This window comes from Salarias fasciatus, chromosome 14 (genome assembly GCF_902148845.1).
Source record: "Salarias fasciatus chromosome 14, fSalaFa1.1, whole genome shotgun sequence".
NCBI classification, from domain to species: domain Eukaryota; kingdom Metazoa; phylum Chordata; class Actinopteri; order Blenniiformes; family Blenniidae; genus Salarias; species Salarias fasciatus.
In genome coordinates, this window is record NC_043758.1 from 27,085,966 (window position 1) to 27,109,774 (window position 23,809).

Sequence of the window (23,809 nt, forward strand, 5' to 3'; positions counted from 1 at the left end):
TCAGTTTGTAATTTCCTGACGTTGTAACTAATTTAATTATGTTAGAAAAAAAAGAAGCATTTCAAACTCAAGTTTAAAGCTTACATAAATGTAGTTCCACTTCAAAATGTATTACTGAGAAGATTTAGAACTTTAAATTTGTTGAAGCTTCCATTCGTTCAAGTGACAATAACCAATTATTTTCTCTTAGGAATTTTTTTTTTTTAATTTTACGATATCAAAAACATTATAGGGCTGTGAACCTATCATGAAAGTGGTAAAAAATCATGAGATGGTAAAAAAAAAAAAAAATATTGCATATTGCAAGAAACTTTCCATAAATTATCGCTTCCAGTGGATTTTTCATTACTAGATGTAATAATCTAACAAATTCAATTGCAAGTTGTGATAAAATCTCTCCGAATTTCATGAAATATTTCAAAGAACAGCAGAATAAATGTTAACATAACCAGAAAATTTGACTTATAATGAAATGTGATATTAAATCAGCCGGTCGAATCATGTATCTCATTTATTATCGTTCAGTAAAAAGTGGAGAAATTACTGGTTTTTGATGTAAAACGATCCTTTTCGTGCAGCCAACGTGAGCACTTCCAAAGTGATGACTTTAAAAAGTTCCTCAAAGTCTTTATTAAACCTGTCAGACTTCAGAAACTCAAAGAGACAAGCTTCAAATGTTGCACTATACTATCCACAGGAATAATGATCAAATCCACCACGATCGGTCAGGAGGACCTTGTACTTGTGGCTCCTCGAGGGCAGAACAATTAACATCTTAACTTGTTGCCATGGCAACAAACTCCCCCCGCATCGCTTAACCTGGGATTGTGAGGTTGACGACCGGGTCGCCGATCAGATCACCGGCTGGAACTAAGTGAGATTCATCCTCCATCGATTACGGAAACGGAGGAGGAGGAGGAGGAAGAGGAGGAGGAAGAGGAGGAGGGCGTTCTATCGCTTCTCTCGTCACGTTCGGGCGATTACGCGCCGATAACGGCTCGGAGATGTCAGACCTCCTGAGAGTGATTTAAGGCCAACTAGTGAAGAGAGAAATCCAAGGGGAGGGGTTTCAAGCTGCTATTATACACACCAGGAGATTTATACACGACGTCCTGTCGAGCTGCTTTAATGTGTGTGTGAAAGTAGTTTTTTTTTTTTTCCTTCTTTTTCTTCTTTATAGTGACAGTGAGCTACACCAGGAAGCGATAAACATGTTTCCCACCGAGCGGAAGATCAGCCGTCCACTGCAGCTGAACCTGACAGTGCGAGGGCGATAAGAGAAAGAAGACCTTTGTCCAAAACAAGCATCGGATACATCGAATGTAAACACCAATGTTAATACCAATCCTCCTATAGGAGAAACCATAACATGCACACACGCACACACACACACACGCGCACACACACACACGCACACACACACACACACACACACACACACACAGTTGTGCTTCAGGTTGTGGTTCACATCAGAGCAAAATATCAAAAAACAAACACACCTCGACTGTCAATCAGTGAAATTAATTATGAGAAGCCAAAAAAAAAAACAAAAAAAGGGACGTGTAGGGCCACATGCACGCACACGAACGAACGCACACACAGCAGGCCTGGCTGTTACTGAAGATCCCAGGCGTGTTGGGGGGGAGACGGACTGTACAGAAGAGGGCGAGGAGGGGGGGGTTTCCATGACACTGGGGGGGGGGGGCGGGCCTTGTGGTGGGACGGACCAATCAGCGCGGGGTGAAGCCTGTTGCTAAGCTACAGCCAACCACCTGTGTCATATCCCAGATCTGTGGAGACAAATGAGAAGGAGAGTGGAGCACAAGGAGGGAGGGGAGAGGGGGGGAACAGTTACTTCACACAGAGGAAAACAGGACTTTCTGAGGATCAAACAGCTACTTTGCACCACGGTTCGATACCGTTCACACTGTATGGACGAAAGACGTCATGTGTTCAATAAAACATGCATTATAAAGAATTTCTGGCAGCGTTACAATTCTTTTGAAGTAACAAAGCGCCATTTAAATTCAGTATATATACTGACATGCTGGCTTCATCCACATGTGGGCTTTAACGTGTTATTATTGTCAGATTCAGAACCTCACTCAGACTACAAATATTTTCTTTTCTACATGAGTTTTGTTGTGTGAATTTTCCTTGTTTCAAGACAAACTCATCGGGAAACCTGAGCCACGCAACTGAACCTGGAGCTCCCAAATGTCTCACATGAATAAAATTTCGTAAAGAAGAAGGAAACCATTAAAAGTCAGTGATTTGGTCTTGCAATGCAGGCCAGTTGACTTACAATAAGCCCTGGTGAAGTGGAGGTGGTAGAGATTTGTAACGAACTTGACCAGCAGAGACACAGATTGTGATTTATGCTGTAGGAGGTTTATGTTTTCACTGCTGTTGGTCTGAGCGGAGGCCTTAAGTTTGACACCCCCGATCGAACCCCGCAGTTCTTCTTCTGAGCTATCTTAACTGATGCAGAAAAATTGTGTTAAACTGAAAAAAAATTATGCGGATTTTCTCAGCCGTAACCTTTTGAAAATCGATTTAAAGACTGAGCTGGAAGATGACCGCAGCCTGAACTAAAACGCACCGATCGGATCTGCTTCAGTTTGGCCTCAAAGGCTCTGTGTTTGACCTCGCTGGACCACATGAATGAATTATCTGGGATCAAAGAACTGTTGTTGACCTTGACAATGCGGTCGCTTCCACAAGTGACCATCAGGCCTCTGGATGGGTCCATGTCCATGTGGGCGATGTTGTGTTTCCCCTCGTGGAACGTGGCCAGCGCCGTTCGGCTGCAGAACACACAAACACAATGACAACATTTCACCGGCTCTGCCCTCGCCGCTCACTGAAGCTGAACTCGGGCCAATGTCTGTATGCGGGATCGAGAAGAGCCTTTCACTCACTCTTCTTCCTTGATGGTGTCGAAGCAGGCGTCGCAGACTCGCACGGGGAACTCGAAGCCCATGAGTGGAAACGTGGAGCGTTTCGAGCTGCACTTCCCACACACGGCCTTACCGCACTTCCTGCAATGGTGCTGCAAACGACAAATATGCTTATTTGTATTTATGACATTTATGACGTGACAACAAGGAAAAGCCGTATCATTAAAGCACAGTGACCAGATTCGTACCTGTCGCAGCCCCAGGGTCTTCGTGTCCCACATCTGCTTGATATTCCAGAAGAAAGGCTGCTCACACTTCTGACATGAGTCGCTGTCTAACCACTGAGGCGCCTGCGCAAACACACACGACTTAGAGCATTAAACACCATGAGAAGATTATCAAGCTCACAAACTGTAAATGAGTTCCCACAAACCTCTTCTCTCTGTGTGTCCATGTTCCACACGGCGATGCCTCCGTCCGCCGAGCAGGACAGCAGCTGCCTGGTCAGCTGCAGGTAGCGCAGGGCCTGAACACGCTCGCTGAGGCAGAAAACAGGAAGAAGGGAGAGGTTTAAAGGAGGCAGAACAACGTTTTCAGCATTGAGTTAGCCCATGGTTCTCAGCTTATAGTGGAAGTAAAACTGGCCGCTGTAGCCTCTGTCTCACACCAAAGCTTCTCTGAACAACACTTGACCTGCCGACATGTAGACTGTACTAATTGTAATTTCTCATCAGTCTGATACAAACTTAACATCAGCATGAAGTTTGAGCGATTAATGTATCCCAACATGTCATTATTTGATAGGTTAGCCACATTTTAAAAAACCCAAGGCATCTGTTTTCACTTTTCTGTTTTCACTTGAAAATACTGTGATGTATAATGTTAAAGATTCTGACAACAATATATTTTAAATATGATTATTTAATAAGATAATACACTAAATAATATGATTTTTGATCAAATGGGGTGGATAAATAAGAAAACAACATGAGAACAGCAGAAAAAAAATTGAGATGGTCAAAGCGCCACTTCAAGAGCAGTCAGTGTAAAGGGAGCGCTGTGATTCATGTTAATGTGCGTTAGTAAATCCTGCCCGCGTGCTGCAGGATCTAAGGAGGCTTGCTCTGACACGGATCAGCGTACGGGGCTTTGCTGATAGCTCCTGCGTCCGGGAGCGTAGGAGGAGATGCATGCAGGGAGGTGTCAGTCAGCGTCTGGGGACAGCAGTTACTGACACCACTGAGACCTGCCTTTGACAAGAGGCGGTGGAGGGCCTTGGAGGACAGGGTGTGAGAAGAAGAGGTAAAAATAGAGAGCCACGAGTGTTTCCTGAGGAGTCCGTGGTACCACTACGCAGCGTTTTGCTGTTCACCTTTCGAGGTGGCTCGAATGTGCAACAAGACTTACTGATGTCCCTGCAGCAGCAGCGTCCGTCCTTTGCGGCCCCCGATGTCCCACATGATGACGCTGTGGTCCGAGGCCCCTGAGAAGAGCAGTCTCTGGACCGGGTCCCACCACAGGGCGCCTATACTGCCTGCAATCAAGAGAAAAAGGAGAAAACAAACAGTCACTGAACATGTGTGTGCATGAAAATGTCAATGACAAGAGTGTTCAGACAGATCTGTTCCGTTGGCTCCATCCAGTGGATACAGACAGAACTGCAGGCAGTTGCCTGGACTTCTCTACTTCTCATTAACTAGTAGTAAAGAGACTGTTAGACTGACTGCTGAGGCGAGGAGACAAAGCAACGCTCTCTGATGGCTGATCTACATCACCATCGTAATGCAACAGCGGAAAAAAGAAGGTTTTTCAACATTTCACTGTATTTTGCACCAGAAGCTTTCATTAACATCGGATGTTGAGCTTGTGGTCATTGTCAGTCGTAATTGTTCAGGTTTGCAAAAAAAACAGACATCTTCATCATGTATATATACTCTGTGCCACAAAGGAAAAAGAAAAAAACTGAAGGCAAAATTTAAAGCTGAATATGGCACTATTTTACCAGTTTGTTCCACTCAAGATGAAGACAGGAAGAAGATGAACGGATGGATCCAAACAAATGCTTAGAGAAGATGACCACCACTAAAGCACAGTTTAAAACATTTAACAGGTTAGCTATTCAAACATTCACTCTCAGTAAATGGTAACTGCTTCGATTCAAGAGACAACGGTGCATGAGAAGAGAAAATATGCTTATTTTCAAAGTCGTCTAATATTTTTACAGCTTTAATTAAAAACATCATATTTTTCTCTTATTTGCTGGGGCATGTTGGATGAACCTCAGTAAAACCTTTGATGTTGACATTTATCTGACCTTTTTTGGTCCATTTTCAAATTTTAACTGATCATAATTTCTATTAAATATTTGCTTTGTGCTCAGCTGGAGCCCAGTGCCACACCTATTAATATGCATTTCCATCTGTGTGATGAATATGCACCATCCGGAGCAGAGAAGCACATCTGCACATGAAAGCAAGAAAGGAAGAGAGAGGTCGGTGGCTCCAAATTGTTTCTAAGTGCTGCTTTGATTGAATATAATTTATTCAGAATGTCATAAAAGGGAAAAAGAGAGGTGCAGTCACACATATGTCTCATCTGTAGGCAATGTGGGCGTGACGCAAGGGGGAAAAAAAAGCTGATTTGGTCAGATGAGTCATCCTGTTTGTTCTTTACAGCCTCGTGAGCTCCTCGCTGAACACCGCTTCATTCATGTCACTGAAGCTTCCTGGAGAATGCTTTTTTGTTGGAAATGGAGTTTTACAGATGAAAAAGCAATTAACAACTTCAGCAGGTCCAACCACCGGCCTGGGAATATGACCCACTGCAACAAATGGGGTGGAAACAGATAAACTGAATCCTTTAGAGGTAATCTTAACCGAGTATTCACCTTAGGGATGCATAATAAGTCAGTTAAAATTTCAATCAACGGACAACAGATACTGATTGACACGTGATGGCAGTGGGGCAGAAGAGAGAAGCACAAAAATCAAGGAAAAAAAATCACCAAAAATAACAATGTTAAAAAACCTCTGCTTTTCTGAAAGGCTTATGAGGGGAAAAGAAAACACTGCTCAGTCACAGCTGAGCTTCACTAAGACAACAGCTCCAAACACTCATCTGGACCCCAGCAGTTTGCTTCTTTGATTTTACACTAAGATCTATACAACAAATCGATACATATATTTTAGATTGCCCTCATATGAGCACCTCATTAGTCTGGCTACAACCAAAACGGTGTGGAACTGCTTCAGAGTGAAGTCTTCTTCAACTGCCCGTCTCACTGCACTTCCTACACCGTGGCGAGAATGTCGCCTCACAGAGCCCTGACTCCGTGTCAGAGCGACAGAGGAGGCAATTCCATCGCGGCTGATAAGTGCTTCCTGGTGGATGACCTTGTGTCTGGGACTGGCCACCGCCCTGCCTTCAACATATTTCTGAGTGAGTTTAATGTACAGCTCATTCTCTTTCACATTTATTCAAATTTTTATTCTTAATATTCTTACGGTGCTTGGTTTGGTTCAAGTCTCCTACAATTTTCAACTTTTCTTGAAGCTAAAGGCAAGATAGAGCATGCTTTATGCAGTTCACTCTTAAAAGTTAAATATTTCCAAATGAATGTGCGATAGGACCAGCTCAGTGAATTGTACCATTTAGAAGTGCTTTTTTTTCAGTAATTCAATTCAAAAATGGAAACTCAGATTCATGATTATACACAGTGATATATTCTAATTTAAGCCATGATGATTTAAATTAAAACAAACAACTGAAATATTTCACTTTTGCATGTGGTGAATCTACAATATGAGAGTTCTCATTTCTGAATTGAATTACTGAAATAAAAGAGCCTCTTCTGACACTGTAATATACTGAGCTGTAGCTGTAGTGTTCCCGGTGTCCAGGAGTATTTCCCATCTCCTGCCTGCATCACAGATCCCCCTCTGGTATCGTCATCTATTCAGTGATGGGAGCTGCTTGTTTCAGTCATTTAGCTCTCTATTAACTGGAGCACAGTTGGACCACAGACTCATCCACCAAGCTGTTGTTGATTACAGTGACACAGCCATATTCAGCGTATTGGCCGACAGTGGAGACTGTCCAGCCAACACGTCTACATCTGCAGAATACAATTCTACAATTTCATTTAGCAGACGCTTTTGTCCAAAGCGACGTACAACACAAGCAAGAATATAGACATAAGAAAGAAAGAAACCATCAGTAAATGCTTCAATTGCTTCAAGTGCGATTGGTCAAGGGAGTTGCCATCAAGTTGCAGAAGAGGAGCCACTACCCCCCCCCCCCCCCCTTTTTTTTTTTTTTTTTTGTGTGTCAACTTAGTCAGTGGTACATAAGTGCTGGGTTTTAGAACACCTGATCTATTCTTCCCCGAACATGGGGTCGGATTAAGACCCTAGGTGTTCTCTGAACAATTGAGTCTTCAATTGTCTCTTGAAAGTAGAAATAGACTCGGCGGAACGCACAGAGTTAGGTAGTTCGTTCCACCATTTGGGAACAACAGAGGAGAAGAGTCTGGCAAGAGATTTAGAGCCGTGCTGGGCTGGAAGCACCAGACGTCTCTCACATGCAGAGCAAAGAGGGCGTGAAGGAGAGTAGACCTGGATCAGGGAGTCCAGGTAGGCCGGAGCCGTTCTTGTAAGCGTTTTGTAAGCCAGGAGGAGAGATTTGAATTTGATCCTGGCTGCAACTGGAAGCCAATGAAGGGAGATGAACAGAGGAGTGACATGAGCTCTTTTGGGCTGGTTGAAGACCAGACGTGCTGCTGCATTCTGGATCATCTGTAGAGGTTTGACTGTACATGCAGGGAGACCCGCCAGAAGAGAGTTGCAGTAGTCAATGCGTGATATCACGAGAGCCTGAACCAGAAGCTGTGTGGCCTGTTGGGTCAGGAAGGGTCTGATCTTCCTGATGTTGTAGAGGGCATAACGACAAGACCGAGAAACTGAGGCCACGTGAACCTTAAAGGTCAGCTGGTCATCAATCATGACACCCAGGTTTCTGGCTGAATTTGTGGGCACAAGTAGGCTCGAGTGAAGTTGGACACTGATCTGAGGCTGGACAGATGGACAAGCTGGAAAGACCATGAGTTCAGTCTTAGACAGATTTAGCTGAAGGTGGCGTTTCTTCATCCAGGTGGAGATATCAGCCAGACATGCTGATATTCGAGCTGAGACTGTGGTGTCGTCAGGTGGAAAAGAGAGGAAGAGCTGAGTGTCGTCAGCATAACAGTGGTAGGAGAAGCCATGGGAGCGAATCACTGCACCAAGTGAAGTGGTGTACAGAGAGAAGAGTAAGGGGCCAAGCACAGACCCTTGAGGGACCCCTGTCGATAGGCCATGTGACCTTGACACCTCCCCTCGCCATGAAACTCTGAAAGATCTGCCTGTGAGGTAGGACTTGAACCACAACAGGACGGAACCTGAGATGCCAAGGTCAGAGAGTGAGGAGAGGAGGATTTGATGGTTCACGGTGTCAAAGGCAGCAGACAAGTCCAGCAGCAGGAGGACAGAGGACTGACCAGCAGCTCTTGCCAGCCGCAGAGATTCTGTGACTGAAAGGAGTGCAGTCTCGGTGGAGTGGTCACATCTGAAGGCTGACTGAAAAGTGTCCAGCAGGTTCTGGTTCTGCAGGTGTTCAGAGACTTGGTTAAATACCGAGCGCTCCAGTATTTTCGACAGGAATGGTAGAAGTGAGACTGGCCTGTAGTTTTCAAGAATAGGGAACGGAAGTGGAGGTTTTTGCATTTGCTTTGATGCTGGGGCCTACTGTGCACCAAACTGTCTTCAAGTGGCTCCAACAGGCCTAAGGAGGCAGCAACACCTGTCCTTCAAGCTTTAAGCAACATCAACAGCCACTTCCAGTCTGTTTTCAAAGTGTGAATTAAAGTATAATGGATATAAATTTTTTTTTTAATTAATTAAAGTGGTCTTTTACACTCCTACCAAGTCATGTTGAGATTAGAAAACAAACAAAAAAAAGTTGTCAAAAGACATCACAGAAGCCCAAAAACACACAGCAGAGCTGGAAGAGAGGCAGATTAAACACACAAGTCAAACAGTCTTTGGCTTTACAGGGGAGACAGAAGGAAGCTTTGCTGCTAAATACCTGGAACAACTGCTAAACACCAAACTCCGGCTGCCTGAACCACGACCACCCCAGAGAAATCACCCAGAAACAGAAGGTACATGCAGGCATCAAAAAATGTGTAAAAAGAAAAGGGATCTGTTTCCAGACACTGCTCATAAAAACATGAATCTACTGAAACACTGGCGTGAAGATGTGCAGGAATGCCACGGACGCTGCACATGACTAGAGGACACGAGGAGCACGGGACAGGGAAACGATTGGCTGGCTGGGATAAACCCATAAGAACCCACCCTGGTTAAAGATGGATGGATTCAGATCTGCTGCTTGCTCTGTGTCCGATTCCACCGCTGGTGAATCGGTTTTCAGCACCGTGTGTGTTTTACCTTCGTGTCCCTTCAGTGTAGTGATGGTGGAGTACGTCTGCTTCTCCAGTTTGAGCAGAGTGATCTGTCCTGAGTAATCCCCCACGAAGGCGTGCTGCGTCTCGTGGTCGTACCTGAGCAGAAAAGTCAGGGCTCAAACGCACACATCAGCGTTTTTTTTTTTTGGTTTGTTTGTTTGTTTGGAAGACCCCAGAGAAGGATACTGTAAGCAGGAGGCCCAGGCGGTGAAGTAGTGCCTCCCCAGCATGCTGCCGCTCTGTGTGCACATCCAGCTCACACTCTTGTCGTGGCCGGTGCTCACCACCCACTCGCTCTCCAGGGAGAACACCATATCTGACACACGGTTCTGGTGGGCTGAAAAACAAACACACACACACATGAGTGTTTGACAGGAACAAAGTGGATTTTCATCAAACACAGTCAGTGGTGTCACTGATGAAGCAGATTCCAGCTTCTGATCCCATCAGAGACTCATTAAAGATGCTGTAATCCAGACAAATCCCTCCGTCAGTGTCTACTCCCATCAGAGCCTCGCTGACACACTCTTTTGTTAAACACTGCTACAGAAGGCAGGGATCAGTGGTTAACAATAACGCACCTCAATCCATATTCTTTGTTATGTTACTGGTGTGACAAATTAATTTTTTGAGCAAAGAAAAAAATCAGTATCTTTGTCAATTTTTTAATCCTACAATTTTACTCAAATGCACATTGAAAAACAGCTTCCACCGTATACTGACAGATCACTTGACCAAAAACAGCTTTCAGAATTGTACTTTTTAATTACTAGCTTCAAGATCTTCACACAGAATTTACCTAAGTGTTATTTTCAAACTTTACGACTCCAAAAACAGAAAACTGTTTTTTATATTGTATTTAGAGTCTCAAAGCTGGTTCCACATGAGAGGAGCCATCATGGTCCTCTCATGTGGAACCAGCTCTCTCTCTCTACCTTCCTGTCAGATCTCCAACAGTGGAACTAGAAAGCTTGAGGTCTGAAGCGTCCTGCCCTGATCCATCAGCAGCTGACTTGATTTGGAGAATCCCTGCCTCCTCAGATTGGGAGTTTGGGTCCCTGGCTGAACCAGGGTTGGCTATATTGTTGCACTAAATAGATAAAGCTGAACTGAATTTCTACAAGGGATTGACTTCATACTGAGCAGTAAGCTTAACTTAAACAGATGACTGAGACCGTAAACAGTCATTTAATATCTCTGACATTAAATTAAAAAAAGACACAAATGCTATCTTTATTTTTATTCAGGCTGAGTCAATTTAACACTATTGTCACAAAATCAATGAATGAATTTTAAAGAATTTACAGCTTTCTTTCCTCTGTATAAATGTATGCTGATTTATCATGAGATGATTCCATCCATTCCATAAGGCCTCAGAGTGAGATGATTCCCAGTTCAAGAGAGCTTTTTAGGTGCGAAAATGTTGCATGTTGTCCCTGAGCATGCATGACTTTTCTGTTTTTCATGTACTCCAGCTTTCTTATACAATCTAAGACTGAAGACTGTAAATTGCTCAGTGGTTGTCGGGGTGTAACCTGCCTTTACACAGAGTCAGCTGGGATCAGCTCCACTGTGACTCCCATAGAGGTCCAAAGACGACGGATGGATGATTTAATATTAGTTATTATGTTTGACTTCCCTGTCTTTAGGTTGCTATGGGTTTGTAACCTATCGCTGGATTTGCCGTGTGTGTGTGCGTGCGTGCGTGCGTGCGTGCGTGCGTGCGTGTACTTCTGATCAGCACTGAGTCACCCAGAGCATGTTCACATAATCAGCCCAGATTTAGCTCGATAACGGATGTGAGCGTCAGAGAGGAAAGCTTTTACCAGGACCATCTTCATCTTTCTGTCAAAGCAGGAAGATCTTTTGTCATTGCTGCCAAATCAAACCGTTAATATTCTTTATGGAGACTCAACGCAGGTTTTTCAACTTTGCAGCACCGCATCCGTTTGTAGCTTTTGTTCTGTTGCACCATAAACCAGATGAAAAAAATAATAGGCGATCACATGCTGCTGCCTGTAAAGCTCCATTTCCCACTGAGGAGGTTAAATATCTGCTGATACAGTTGCAGGAACAATAACTCTTTGTTTAGAAAATATGCCAACGTGGAGGTGAAATCAACACAAAGAGTGTAGAAAGGAAACAGCCTGAAGCTTCTGAAGAGTTTTTATCTCTTTCTGAAGAAGCAAAACTGGAAAAGTACACTGAAGATTTGACACCGGAGAGGAAAGAAGGTTTTTAGTGGGTCACTGCTGTGAACGATCACAGCTCACTGAATTTCCAGTGGCTATCAGGGCTGTGTAGGAACTGAGGGGATCAGATCAATCACTGGACAGAAATTACAAGTTACGTGATTGATTAATCTGATCGCTTCAGTACATCAAACAGATTCTGTACAATCAAATTGAGAAAATATCACCTTGTAAAAGCAGATATTGTTACCTCGAGCTTGGGTTGCACAGTGTTCTGTGAAGTGTTACTGTAACATGACGATACAATGCCATGATTTGCAAATGTGCGATAAAATTTAATCCACTGTCGCAGAAAGAGCAGTGCCATTTGGAAAGATGGCAGACACAACACGGAGGCCCGAGCTGAGATGTCGCTGATGCTGCTTCGAAAGCTACATAACTCGTTGTGAGCAAACTAACCTCAGGATAACTTTAATAGACTTTGTAAAAATGTGCATAATACAACACAAAAAGTGTTTGGGAACATGCTGCTGTATTTTGCACCAGAAGCTTTCATTAAAATTAGCTTTACGTTGAGATTGTAGTAATTGCTTGGTTTTGTGAAAATACAGACGTTTTCATCATGTGTAATTAACAAAGAAAAACTTCAAAGTTTAAAAATATAAAGGTTATTATGGCACATTTACTGGTCCGGTCCACTGACAATGAAATGAAACTGGGCTGAATGTGGCCCCTGGACTGAAATGCGTTTAAATAATAACTAATCTAAAATCATATTATTGTCACAATATTCAACAATATTAGAGCATGTTAATTTGATATAAGGTTCTACTTTCCTCCTCTCCCCTGAACTCAAAGAAATTATAAGAGTGTCCGTCTTTGGCCACCAGGTGGCGGTGCTGTAATCCACTAGGAGCCATTTTTTCAACAGAAGTCATTGAGATTACAGAAATAAATCCATCAAACTCACACATTACTGTGAGAGCTGCAAAGGTTTCCACCTAACTATAAGAAGTTTCTATTCTGATTCACCACAAGAGCATCAGGAGTGGACAAGTCCTTGTTCCCGGAGTAAAGTGAAGAAAACGACAGAGCGAGTAGAGAGCAGCTGGGTAAAGATGTAAAGTCATTGTCAAAGTAAACAAAGTTACAGCAGAATAAATGCTGCAGAGCCTCAAGTTACCAACAGTCCTGCGTTTGTTTGAGGGTTGTTTTGTGACATTTTCACTGAAAGGAACACAAATTAGGTTTAAAGCAGGGGGTCAAATACACTTTAGTTCAGGGGTCACATATGGCAAAATGTCATCTTCAGTGGGCTAGACCGGTTAAAAAAAAAGTTTTTCTTCCTCATGGCGCAGAGCGTATGTCATGAAAAGGTCTATATCTTCACAAACTCAAACAGTTAATACTGAAAATGACTACAATCTTAACATGAAGTCCATTTCAATGAAACCTTCTGGTGTAAAATACAATGAAATACACAAAGAAACGTCTCCTGGAGCTGCTGCACCATGCATGTTTTTACAAACTCACTGACAGCATGGTTTTGAGGCCAGTTCAATAGAATCGAGGAAGCTTTCTTTCATGGCTGCATCTCCAGCCTCTCAGTTCACGAGTCACTGTTGTATTGTACTGACCATTCTTGAAGAATTGTCAAACAAACACGAACCTTACATTTGACACCCCTCATCCAGAGAATTAGTACATATTTAGGTTTGGATACACTTGCAACCCTACTCGAACAGAACTTTGTGTTCATGGTCTCACCTGGATATGTTTTGACGTGGTTCATCTTGTTGAAATCTTCAGAGATGAGAAACTCCTAAGAGGCAAACAAACACAAAATAACATGTTTACAATCCATGAACCTTAATCCTCCCAGTGGCTATATGCAAAAAAGCTAAATACAGAGTTTGAAACCAGTTACTTGTTTTCCCCACAGACAGTGTTTGAAGAAGTACAACAGTGAGACATTCATTAGGAGCATCTCCACTCACCACAACAGCCCCGTTGTCCTGGCCGATGAAGATGCGTCTGCTGTCGTGGTGGTACGACATGCAGGAGCACGGAGCTGAAAGGAGAACACACTTAGCGCTGTGCGGATGAAGAGTGCCGACGTGCATTTGTTGCGGTGTGACGCAGGCTTACTTACAGGAGACGGTGTGGTAGATGCTGGGCCAATACTGACCGCTGTCTCTCTTCAGCCACACCCGGATGGTTCTGCAGGAGGAAGGCACGGACGGGATTATGGCAATGACTCAAATATCCTATTACACTATTGGAAAGTTATTACATTGTTGGCTTTATTACATTTAAATTGGTCAAAATTATTAAAATTATTGCAACACATACATGCGTTTGTTTCGATTTCAGAAGGACACTGCCCAGATAGATGGCCGTTTTTTTTTTTTACATTTATTATTATTGAGACAGGAAATGTATATGGCTTTAATGCGTACAGAAAAAGATATGACATTTGTTGCTATGTGTGAAATAAATAGAAACTTCATCAAAAAAATCATCTAAACACTTGAATTAAAATTAAATAAACTAAACGTTGTGCTTCTGGTTTTGTATCCTGACTCAGTTCATCTTACCTCAAGTTCCATATTGAACCTTTATAACATATTTTAACAAAAAGCTGACTTGTTGAGAACAGTGTTTCACTTCTGCGGCAGAGTGAAGTGTCAGTGACCTCAAAAATGAAACTAAACCACTTTCCAGCATTGACAGTTCATGTCTGAACCTCATCACTTCTGACATTTACAAACTTCTGCTGCGCCACTAACAACTTCTACATCTCAAACTTAAGCAAAACCTATTAGGCTTTTCTTCAATCATTACTTTGAGGCTCTTCTACAAACCCAGATTAGATAGAACTTTACGGTGGAGATAAGGTATCTGCTCTAGTTTCCAGAATGCGACCTTTATAATGACAACCTCAGAACACTGAAAGCATCAAGCCCTTGAAGTGATCTGTAACGAGCCCACCAGGGGTCCTTGACCACAGCTTGGGAACTGCAGAGCTAAACAAAGGTTCTTGGAGGATATTAAAAAGAGGGATACAAAAACCTGAAGAAATACTTAAGGATTAAAAAGAAAAAAGGATTTGATTTAGAGTCAGTGTTTGAGCTGTTATTTGTACTGTGCTGTAGAAACATGTTCTGCCTTTTATTTCTAAATCAGATGTGGGAAAATAGCGATTTTCAGCTCTTGTTCTTATTCATTTTGACCAGTAACACAGTTTTCACATGAGATATTAAAGAGGGAGTTTCATGATAACCTCATTTTAATCAGACATCATTTTTAAATGCTCCGTAATCCCAGTATTGCCAATTTTTAGATGATAAATACCAAACGTAAGCAGACTGATTTCATCAGCTTCACTATCTCACAACTGACGCCAGGTTGTATATGTTGTATAAAGTGATTGCGTGGAGAGAATATGGCCCTCTGGTTGTGTTGCAGTGCCCATTATCGATGTGAACATTTAGGTCTTCACATCTAGATATTCAGAGATCATCATAAAGCTCAGAAAAACAAATCCTCAGAGTATTATGTGATCTGTAAGCAATCAGAACAATTTTTTACCTTGTAGTCTCAAAAAAAGTACAATGGATTGCTTGAAAAAAGGCTTTCCTAAATTCAAACTTTCTTTTTGCTCCAAGTTTCATATATCTTAATATATTGTGTTAGAACTCTTGTAGCACTGTGTGAAACATGTTCAGAGAGATTGAAGACTCGTGGAAAGATCACCTGCACTGTGAAAGGTTTTTAAACACAGGTGAATTCAGAATAAACCCTCAACTTTCATCTAAGACATCACGTTTCCAGTTGGGGTTCTGTTTCAGGAAATAACCTATAAAGCTGCAGCATAACCAGGTTTCATCAAGGAAGCTACTCCTGCACCATTACACCACAACTTCGCCTTTTTAAGTCAAGTATGTGATGTAAACAGCAATGCATTTGTGAGAAAAAGTTCCTCTGAAGAGAGAAGTGTCTTCTCGACACTTAAAAGTAGAACAGCCACAGTGAGTCAGTTAGGCTTTCACTAAAGTAAATACTGCCTGGATTACAGCTGAAATCATAAGAAAAGTCAGTCACAATGTGAATGTGCTGTTGCCTTCATATTTGTATTTATTTGTGCGTTCTAAAAAGCACAAAAACATATTTTGCTGCCACACAGTGTGTGGATGAAGTTGCGTTCAGGGACATAACAATAATCTGGACAACTTCAATTCACCCGACCTAGATTTAAATACAACAAAGATATCAAGAAACAACCGGGAGTAACAAGATGATGTATTTTATTGTCTTATTGCATTAAACATTAGCCAGACGTGCTCTATTTTAGAGCTAAAAAAAAACACGTCGGATTTAACGACACTTGAATGCGCCAATGTGCTCGTTTGGAGTAATGTTTACCATGAGCAACAGTTCAGCTAGCTGAGTCAACATACATTTAAATGAGCTCATATGTTTAGAAAACACTGAAGTTAAAACAAATGGATATTAGCTTTCTGTTAGTTATAAGACGCGTTTTTCGTTTTTTTGGTTCTTTTGGTGGTACTGACTCCACACTTGCTTGTGTTTTGTTTTTAATCCAAACAGACTCATGTCTCCCTCTTAGTTCCATATGGAGAATTCAAACAGACAATTATACAAATTATTAAGAAAAGCTTTTTTTTTTCTTCTAATTTCGCGCGTTTGACCCACCTGGGAGCAGATTTAGACTGTAATGACCAGTAAATAGCCCGACCCCGCTAGCTGCCTGCTGTTTAGCCCCCGTTAGCCTGCCTTAGCCGCTCACCTGTCCTCGCTGACCGTGATCACTCCGTCCTCTTTCGGGATCAGCACGGCCGCGTTGACAGTGTCCGTGTGGCCCTCGATCTTGTTCAAGAGGACCGGCCGGGCGGTCTGGGGCCTGGAATGGATCTCCGCAGCCATGGTTTGACTCACTAGCCCGCAGTGTTTTCCTTCAGCTGATTTTCCTCCTCAATGGCCAGGGAAGGAGGATCAGCTGACACCCGGAGCCGCTGTCAGGATTACCGTAAGAGCCGTACCAAGAAGCCCCGCAGAATCCAACACCAGTACCGTAATAACAGCACAGAGCGCAAAGACAATTCTACACGCACTAGGAAAGACATTTTTAAAAAGTAATTATTATTAAAGTCACTAGTTACTTCATCAAAAAAATTAACTTTGTTAGTAACTAATTACTAGACAAAGTAGTGATTGCATTAGTTAATAAAAACGTGTTTAGATAAGTCAGAATTTTGATCCCCTCTTGATGGAACTTTAAGATGCATGTTCAATTATTTACTATAAAACTGAAAGTATGATTAATGAAATAAATGGAATAGCCTTTACATACATACCTATGGTGACAATGTATTATTTTAAATGACATAATCTATTTTGACCTGGATATGCAAATGAGCCAATATGCAAATTAGATAGATGATGTCATTTGGAACTCTGACAGGAGTTGGCAACAATGTAATGTTTTAAATGACAATTTGACCTAGATATGCACTTTGTGTCTCAGAGTCTATGAAAATGTGTATTTTCACAGAAGTAAACAATTAGAACAGAAAAGTACTAAAATCTCAAGGTAAAGCCTATTTTAATGAAATCATTTGTAACAAAAACAGCAAAATGTCTCCCAAAAAATATCCCCTATAGCTGTTGCATTATGAATATTTTTACAAACTCATTCTGACAGCATGGCTTGAGGACTGCTAAGCAGCATCATCAATATCTCAGCTTGGTTATAAGTGTTTTGTCTGTTTTCCTTAAGAAATCTGCTTAAAAAAAACTTTTGAAATTACAATTTGCTTGTTGCCCAAATGTGAGCCTCTCACTTCATCTGATGAACCTAACCTAGAGCAAAAAATAATGGTCAAGGAGACATTACAACTGACAAATTAATAATGTAGAATTACACAATTCCCACAACCACCTTATCTTCTACACACCCACAGTTGCGATTTCAATACAGTCAAGGCAGGATACACACTGAAAAAGCAATATATTTAATTTAGTCACTAGTCTTAAATGTGCATTTTTAGACTAAGAGGAAACAAGATCATCCAGAATAAAGTTCACACCCACACACTGTAAAGTTCTACATGAAAACCTTGTGCAGAACTTGTGAGAACGATTTGAGAAGTCCCCTTTGAGAGTCTCCACTTGTGTTTTGAGGTCGCTCCTTTGTTTGATTTGACTGCACACAGGCCTGAAGGTAGAAAACATGTGACTCTGTCAATGTAAGTGCAGCCCAAGTTTCTGCAACACACCGGTGTTTACATACAGCTTCTGAAGGGAAGAAAAATGTATGAAATCAACCTTACAGAATGAGCAAAGTCACACATTATAAATATGTTTTTATTTGTTGTCAATAGTGAAGCCGGTATCACAACGTTCCCTCTTCAGGGGAAAAAAAACAAAACAAAGAAAATAAAACATTTTAAATGAATGTAAAGTCTTGATGTGTGATGTACACCACCATAACCGAGGAGACAAACTTAGGAGCGACAACCGCACGAGATGTAAAACTTCAAAACATAAAACACAAATTCACGAGCTCAGAAAACACACAAGTGACATTCAAAGTCTTTTAAAAATGTAAGAAAGTCCCCCCGCCTCAAACAAACAAAAAAAAAAAAAAAAAGTGGACAAAATATTAAAACAGCTGGAAGAGTTTTAGTCTGCAAAACATTTTATACAACATGTTATGCATTACAAGAAAAAAAAAACTGGGAACTTAAAAAGCAATATTTAAAACAAATATTTGTCCACATTGTACATCGGTCTACAGCCGTGTGCGTGTGTGTGTGTGTGTGTGTGAGTGTGGGCAGTTCTTGTACTGGTGATGACGACGGCTGGACTCATGGCTGGTTCATCTGGCCCATAAAGAGGATGGTACCTGGAGACAGACAGGAACAAAACATCAGACGTCTCCTTTTTTCTGTCCACAGCTCTATTAGAAATAAAAGACGGTGTGTACCTGTCGGGTTGTGTCTGATCAGGAAGAGGAACGGTCTGTCCACAGAGATCCATGGTGGGGAGGACCGCGTCAGCAAAACAGCAGCTGAACACGCAAAAGAATTTTAAAACATGAAGTACAAAAACCTGTGAGAACTACTAATGTATCTCATGGGCCTCGAGTAGTACAGTGTGGACTAGTGACATCTAGTGGTGGAATTGAAAATGACACCCACTTAAAGCTACCCGTTTGTTGAACTACTTTTTTGATAAAAACTCATGTTCCATGAGAACCCAAGACCGATTTTAGCTAATTTAGAGAGTTTATTAAACTAAAAGTCGTGACATTTTGACAGAAATAATAAGCTTTGGTAACACTAAAGTAATGTTCAGTAGTAATGTTGAAATTTTTCATTTTCAAATTACTCGTTGAGAGTTAAAGAACATGAAAGCATATTTGCCTAGCTTTAATCTCATTTTCTAATAGGTCAGTTGACATTTCTTGGTAAATTAAAAGATGAATAACCAAGAGTATAGCTGTAAAATACTAAATAAAAATCAAGGGTTACAGGTTAGATTGATGATGAGAGAAAAGGAGAACCATTAATTATGTTGTTGGTTCTGTTATTCATACAATTTATGAGGCACCAACTGTTGACCATCTAAAACTTGATGAAATGATTTCAAGGTGCTTTTTGGTCATAAGTATAACATTGGAAACATCATGCATTAATATGCATTATTGCAATTATGCATGATGTTTTTACAAAAATACACATCACTCTAAAAAGGTTAAAAAAAAAAAAAAAAAAAGGATTTTTACATTTATACACTAATGAAAATCTACTTTAGACTATGTTAAAGGGTTTTCGACCTTGAGCTTCTGCACTCAGTAAATACTCACTGGTGGCTGCGGCTGCTTTCGTTCCGTCTTCGTTCACGATGATTTTGGCTTTCTGGAGTGCCTTCGACACGTGCACAGGCTCCGTACCTGAGAACACAATTCATTCCATCTTTCAGGTCAGTTTACAGCTGGGGTGTCAGCAGGATGAGTTGGTAAAAAAAACATTCATAATTCAGCTGCTAAAGGAGAAGTGTTTGTGACATTTTATTGTGTTTAGCAGCAGACGGTTTCAGTAAGTCCTTTATGTTGAGAATACAGCCATTTTCAGTAGCAGTTGTTTGCTTTGGTGAAAAACATTTCCTTCAGGTATCCTCTGCGCCATAAGCAGACTTTAAAATTGAAGTTTAAAGGCTATCATGGCACTATTTTACCAGTTCAGTGAACTCCAGATGAAACTGCCCTTGGACTACAACATATTTGACACTCCTTGTTTATGCCATCACAACCCTGCAGTTCGTATAATCCACCACTCGATGGCACCAAAGCTCTGTTCACACTTTCCCTCCACAGGCGGAAGGTGATTCAGTTTTCACGCTGAACAGTCAGACACGATTCATCCGTCTGACCAGCTCTCAGCAGTAAACAGCCACCAGACAGATCTGCTCCTGTTGATGCCGAGTGTCTGAGAGCAGAGGCTCCGCTTCCACTCACTGAGGTGGCTGAAGTCCGCTTTGTCCTGACTGAACATGTCTGTGATTCCCAGAGCTGCGAGAGGAGCTTCCAGATCCACCTCCGCATCAGCGCTGAACCTGGAACAGTCACACACACAATCAACAAAAACACAAAAAGACGTTGTACTTAATACAAAATCAATCATGCCAACACAAAAAAGTGTGTGTGTTTATGTGCTTGTGCATTCATGTCTGTGTGTGTTCCTACTTGGGGATGTGCAGGCGGACCTTCCGGCTGTGCATCGTCTTGGTCCAGTTGTACACGGCGGCCGTGTTGACGTGCGGGACGACCTTGGACAGAGGCGTGTCCTCGTCGGAGGGCAGGGCGATCAGCATGCTCACCGAGTTGCCGTGATACGGCAGCTCGATCACTTTGTATTTGACGCCCTGCGGTGTGGTGGCCACTCCTGATACACAAACACAGGATCTGATTTACACTTCAGTGTCTTTTTTAGTCACAAGTACAGTGTGTACAGCTAAGTGACAAAGGAGGAGGAAATAGTTTTTTCTGATGTCTCGTGTTTTAGTGATTCACAAATCTGCATTGTCTGCATGCTTTCTCTTTGTTGGACAAAACAGAAGTGTATCAACTTGTTTCAGAGCTCTTGCAGTAGTTTTCCAGTACAGGATCAGGCTTATTCCTGCCGCCACCGCCGGCATTCAATGTTTGTGAAATACAAACATTTCTCCTGATGTGCTGATCGAGAGATAATGGCGAAATCCAAAGAACGTTCCTGGAGATGGAAGAAAAATTCTCCTTTTTCTCCACAATCATCTTACTCAATTTATCTATCGTCTGTAAACTACTTCATCTAATTTATGACAGTGGTGGGCTGGAGCCCATCACAGCAAACTATAGGTGAAAACAGGATAAATGCCGGACATGTCCACAGTTCAATAATATAATTCAGAGACACCAATTAACCATAAATGTATGTTTTTGCACTATGGAGAACACGCAAACAGTGCCACTTGTTTTTTGGTAGTTTTTCTTTTGTTATTTTTGAATGATTGACGATAAACTTCCATTTAGGAGAATTCCAAATGATTGCATTCTGTTTCTATTCAAATGCATGACACACAGTGTTGGCTGATAGCTGAGCATGAGTCTGCATGACTGTGTGTGAAGGTGTTTTTGTTTGGCTCTGGATGACGATCACTGCTCACTGTTCTTATTTAGTTTAAACAAGCTGGAAGTGCATCACTTCCTGAGGGAAAACATTCATCTTCCTGAGAAAAGAGCAGCCAAAGCAGCAAAAAGCACCATTATTGTACTTTTAGAATGAAAACAGACTCATGAAGGGGGACAGCTGTGTTGGCCTCACACCACATACATCTAACTGAACCTCCCCTACAGTTCCTACATTTTATACCACTATTAAACTTAACAGCAGCACAGCATCCTATAAAGACATCACCCCAAGTGTGTGTGTGGATCCTATAAGATTCATAAAATTAAATCAATTGGAGTGATTTTAAGCTTTTAACTGGGTAAAGCAACAAGTCCCAGTGTGTGTAAAGTCAACCCTACAGAAGCCGAACAGCTGAAGCTGAATCTACTTACAGTCACATGACTGCTTCTCTAAATATAGACCACTGACTGAGATATTGTTTCATTTCACACAGGACTCAGTAATATGCTGCGGATGTGGCACGTCCAAACCAGCTTTCAGTAACACCAATAAATAAAGAGCAGTGTCATGATGCAGCAGGTTGGAGTGTGAGAGCATCTGCTTCTCTTGTTCAGTGATCTTCATGATATTCCACAGAGAATGACTCCTGGTCTTCTTTGAGACAGAAAAGAAAGGCTGGATTATTCATCTAATTTACTTGCCAGACACTTCTTTGCTTTTCTTCCACATTCTGAACTTTGTGTTCCTCCGATTCCGTTGTCCATTTTTATTTTAAATTCAGTTGTGTGGATTTGTGCGAAACATTTTCATTTCTTCATCAATCAAACACAGTAGTATCAGTTGTGTTTCTATGGTACTGTAGCAGTTTTCAGTGGTCATACAGTGACATCTATTGGTGTCAGATTGGTATATTTGGATATAAAATTGTTTCACATGACCAACTAAAACAAAAAAAAAAAAAAAAAGCCTTATAATCCAGAGAACACAGTAATGGAGAGCATTACTCCTGTGTTGCCAGAAACTACAAAAACCGAGCTGTTTTTCAGATTGTGCCTCAGTATATATACTTTATGTACCTAATAACAGTGACCAAAGAAAGTATTCAAACCGTTTCCAGCCTGACACAAAGCAGAGCTTTCATTCAGTCTCACCCACCGATGTTGACGACCGACAGCTGGGACATCATGGGGACTTTCAGCACTCTGCCGTTCCCCGCGGTGAACGTCCTCATCTTGGTGCTCTCTGGCTGGAAGCGCGACTTCCACAGGCCTTTGAAGTAGATGGAGTTTAAAGCCACCAGGCGGGTCAGAGCCGGATCCAGCATGTCGGCTTTGATCAGGCTGGGGATGTGACCTGGATAAATGTGCCGCAGAGGATCGTTACTCAACCAGCAGAGGCCTGGGTTTTAAAGGATCGTTCACATTCCTCACACCACAGATGAAGACGGCCATGATGCAGCTGCAGAGAGGAAAAGTTCAACGCAGCAGAAAACACTAATAGACGGATTGATGTGAAAAACTGCAACTAGAACTTGGTTCTCTTTGTTGTGTGACCACAAAAACCAGTTATATTTAGGATGCTGAAATAACCGTAAGGCAGCGATTTTCAACCACTGTGCTGTGGGAAAAGTCCAATTCTATGTAATTGGTTAAAAATTTAAGTCAATGCAAATGATTTGACATTTCTGCCTGCAAAGTTTTGACTGATCCAGACATTTAAACACCCTTCAATTCAAAATTCACCATGCCGAAAGTCTTGACAGATGTAAGGTTGCAGTTCTGATCAAATGTTTTATCAATTATTTCAGTGCAAGTACTTGTTTATTTCAAACAGCTCTACACCAATTACAAGGTTTCAGTATTGAGAGACATATTAAATAGCGTGTTGGAATACAGAAGGTTAGGATTAAATAAGCTTTGCCTCTTCATTTTTAGATAGATCACTGTTAGTGTGAGCAAGTGGGATGAGGGAGTTCAGAAATACTTTAACTTTAGAAATTTACCCATATTCATTTCCTGCTGTTGAAGACATGATATAAATGTCTGAAATGAATCCAATCATTCAGCCATCAACATTTCTCTTCAAAATACTGAAGGACTAATTCGTTCTGGTGATATCAGCAAATAAATATGAAATATTAATTAATTAAATTTTGTAAGCTCAGGATTGAAATACATGCAAGTGGAGGTGAACAAAGGATTTTCATTCATTTTCATTTCAGCAATGAAAGAAATATGGAATCAAATACGTCCATATTTAGCTTTGATAGACTTTCACTGACTATAAACTTCACTTTTACTTTGCGTCTGCGTTTGGAACAGAGTGACCAACTTAAGCAAACTCGGTGCTGATATTTACATTAATGATAGAGATTTAGAATATAAATAGTCATTTTAACTTCACAGACCAATTGACAGTAAACCGACATGAAAGCATTAGATCTGTGAAACTAACAGTACACATCTGCATTATTATAACACAATTAAAAGGTCTTCCCAGGTGCAGTGCAGACCCTGACCC

The 23,809-nt window shown here is 41.5% G+C and overlaps 2 protein-coding genes across 3 annotated transcripts in view; both read right to left on the reverse strand.

Moving 5' to 3' along the window:
- The window catches only part of serpine2 (serpin peptidase inhibitor, clade E (nexin, plasminogen activator inhibitor type 1), member 2), a 29,334-nt gene that overhangs the window by 1,242 nt on the left and 4,283 nt on the right, over positions 1-23,809 (reverse strand). Inside the window, exons 4-9 of one of the 2 annotated variants that reach the window (XR_003932771.1) lie at positions 22,445-22,642; positions 20,365-20,563; positions 20,137-20,234; positions 19,486-19,572; positions 18,604-18,687; positions 18,418-18,522 (exon numbers count right to left, since the gene is read on the reverse strand). Coding sequence is in view for 1 of the 2 variants with exons in the window: in XM_030107856.1 (XP_029963716.1) it covers positions 18,485-18,522; positions 18,604-18,687; positions 19,486-19,572; positions 20,137-20,234; positions 20,365-20,563; positions 22,445-22,642 (704 nt within the window). In the remaining variant the exon portion in view is untranslated. Of the gene's footprint in view, positions 1-17,960; positions 18,523-18,603; positions 18,688-19,485; positions 19,573-20,136; positions 20,235-20,364; positions 20,564-22,444; positions 22,643-23,809 lie in introns of those variants that run through there. The other variant, XM_030107856.1, reaches the window with a different exon arrangement.
- wdfy1 (WD repeat and FYVE domain containing 1) lies at positions 1,125-16,599 on the reverse strand. Its single transcript, XM_030107855.1, has 12 exons — positions 16,405-16,599; positions 13,747-13,814; positions 13,592-13,665; positions 13,362-13,416; positions 9,589-9,739; positions 9,386-9,498; positions 4,308-4,434; positions 3,334-3,439; positions 3,149-3,250; positions 2,922-3,052; positions 2,699-2,807; positions 1,125-1,790 (listed from the first exon to the last, which is right to left on the reverse strand). Exons 1-12 carry the CDS (start codon positions 16,539-16,541, stop codon positions 1,731-1,733), a joined length of 1,233 nt encoding a protein of 410 aa, XP_029963715.1. The 5' UTR covers positions 16,542-16,599; the 3' UTR covers positions 1,125-1,730.

Bases quoted from the DNA above. Each gene is read 5' to 3' on its own strand.
- wdfy1 (XM_030107855.1), bottom strand. From the start codon at position 16,541: ATGGCTGCGGAGATCCATTCCAGGCCCCAGACCGCCCGGCCGGTCCTC. The intron at 3,440-4,307 runs GTAAGTCTTGTT...TTTCTGCCTCAG, and splicing joins CTGCTGCTGCAGGGACATCA to CGAGCGTGTTCAGGCCCTGC. The intron at 2,808-2,921 runs GTGAGTGAAAGG...TGTGTTCTGCAG, and splicing joins GACACCATCAAGGAAGAAGA to CCGAACGGCGCTGGCCACGT.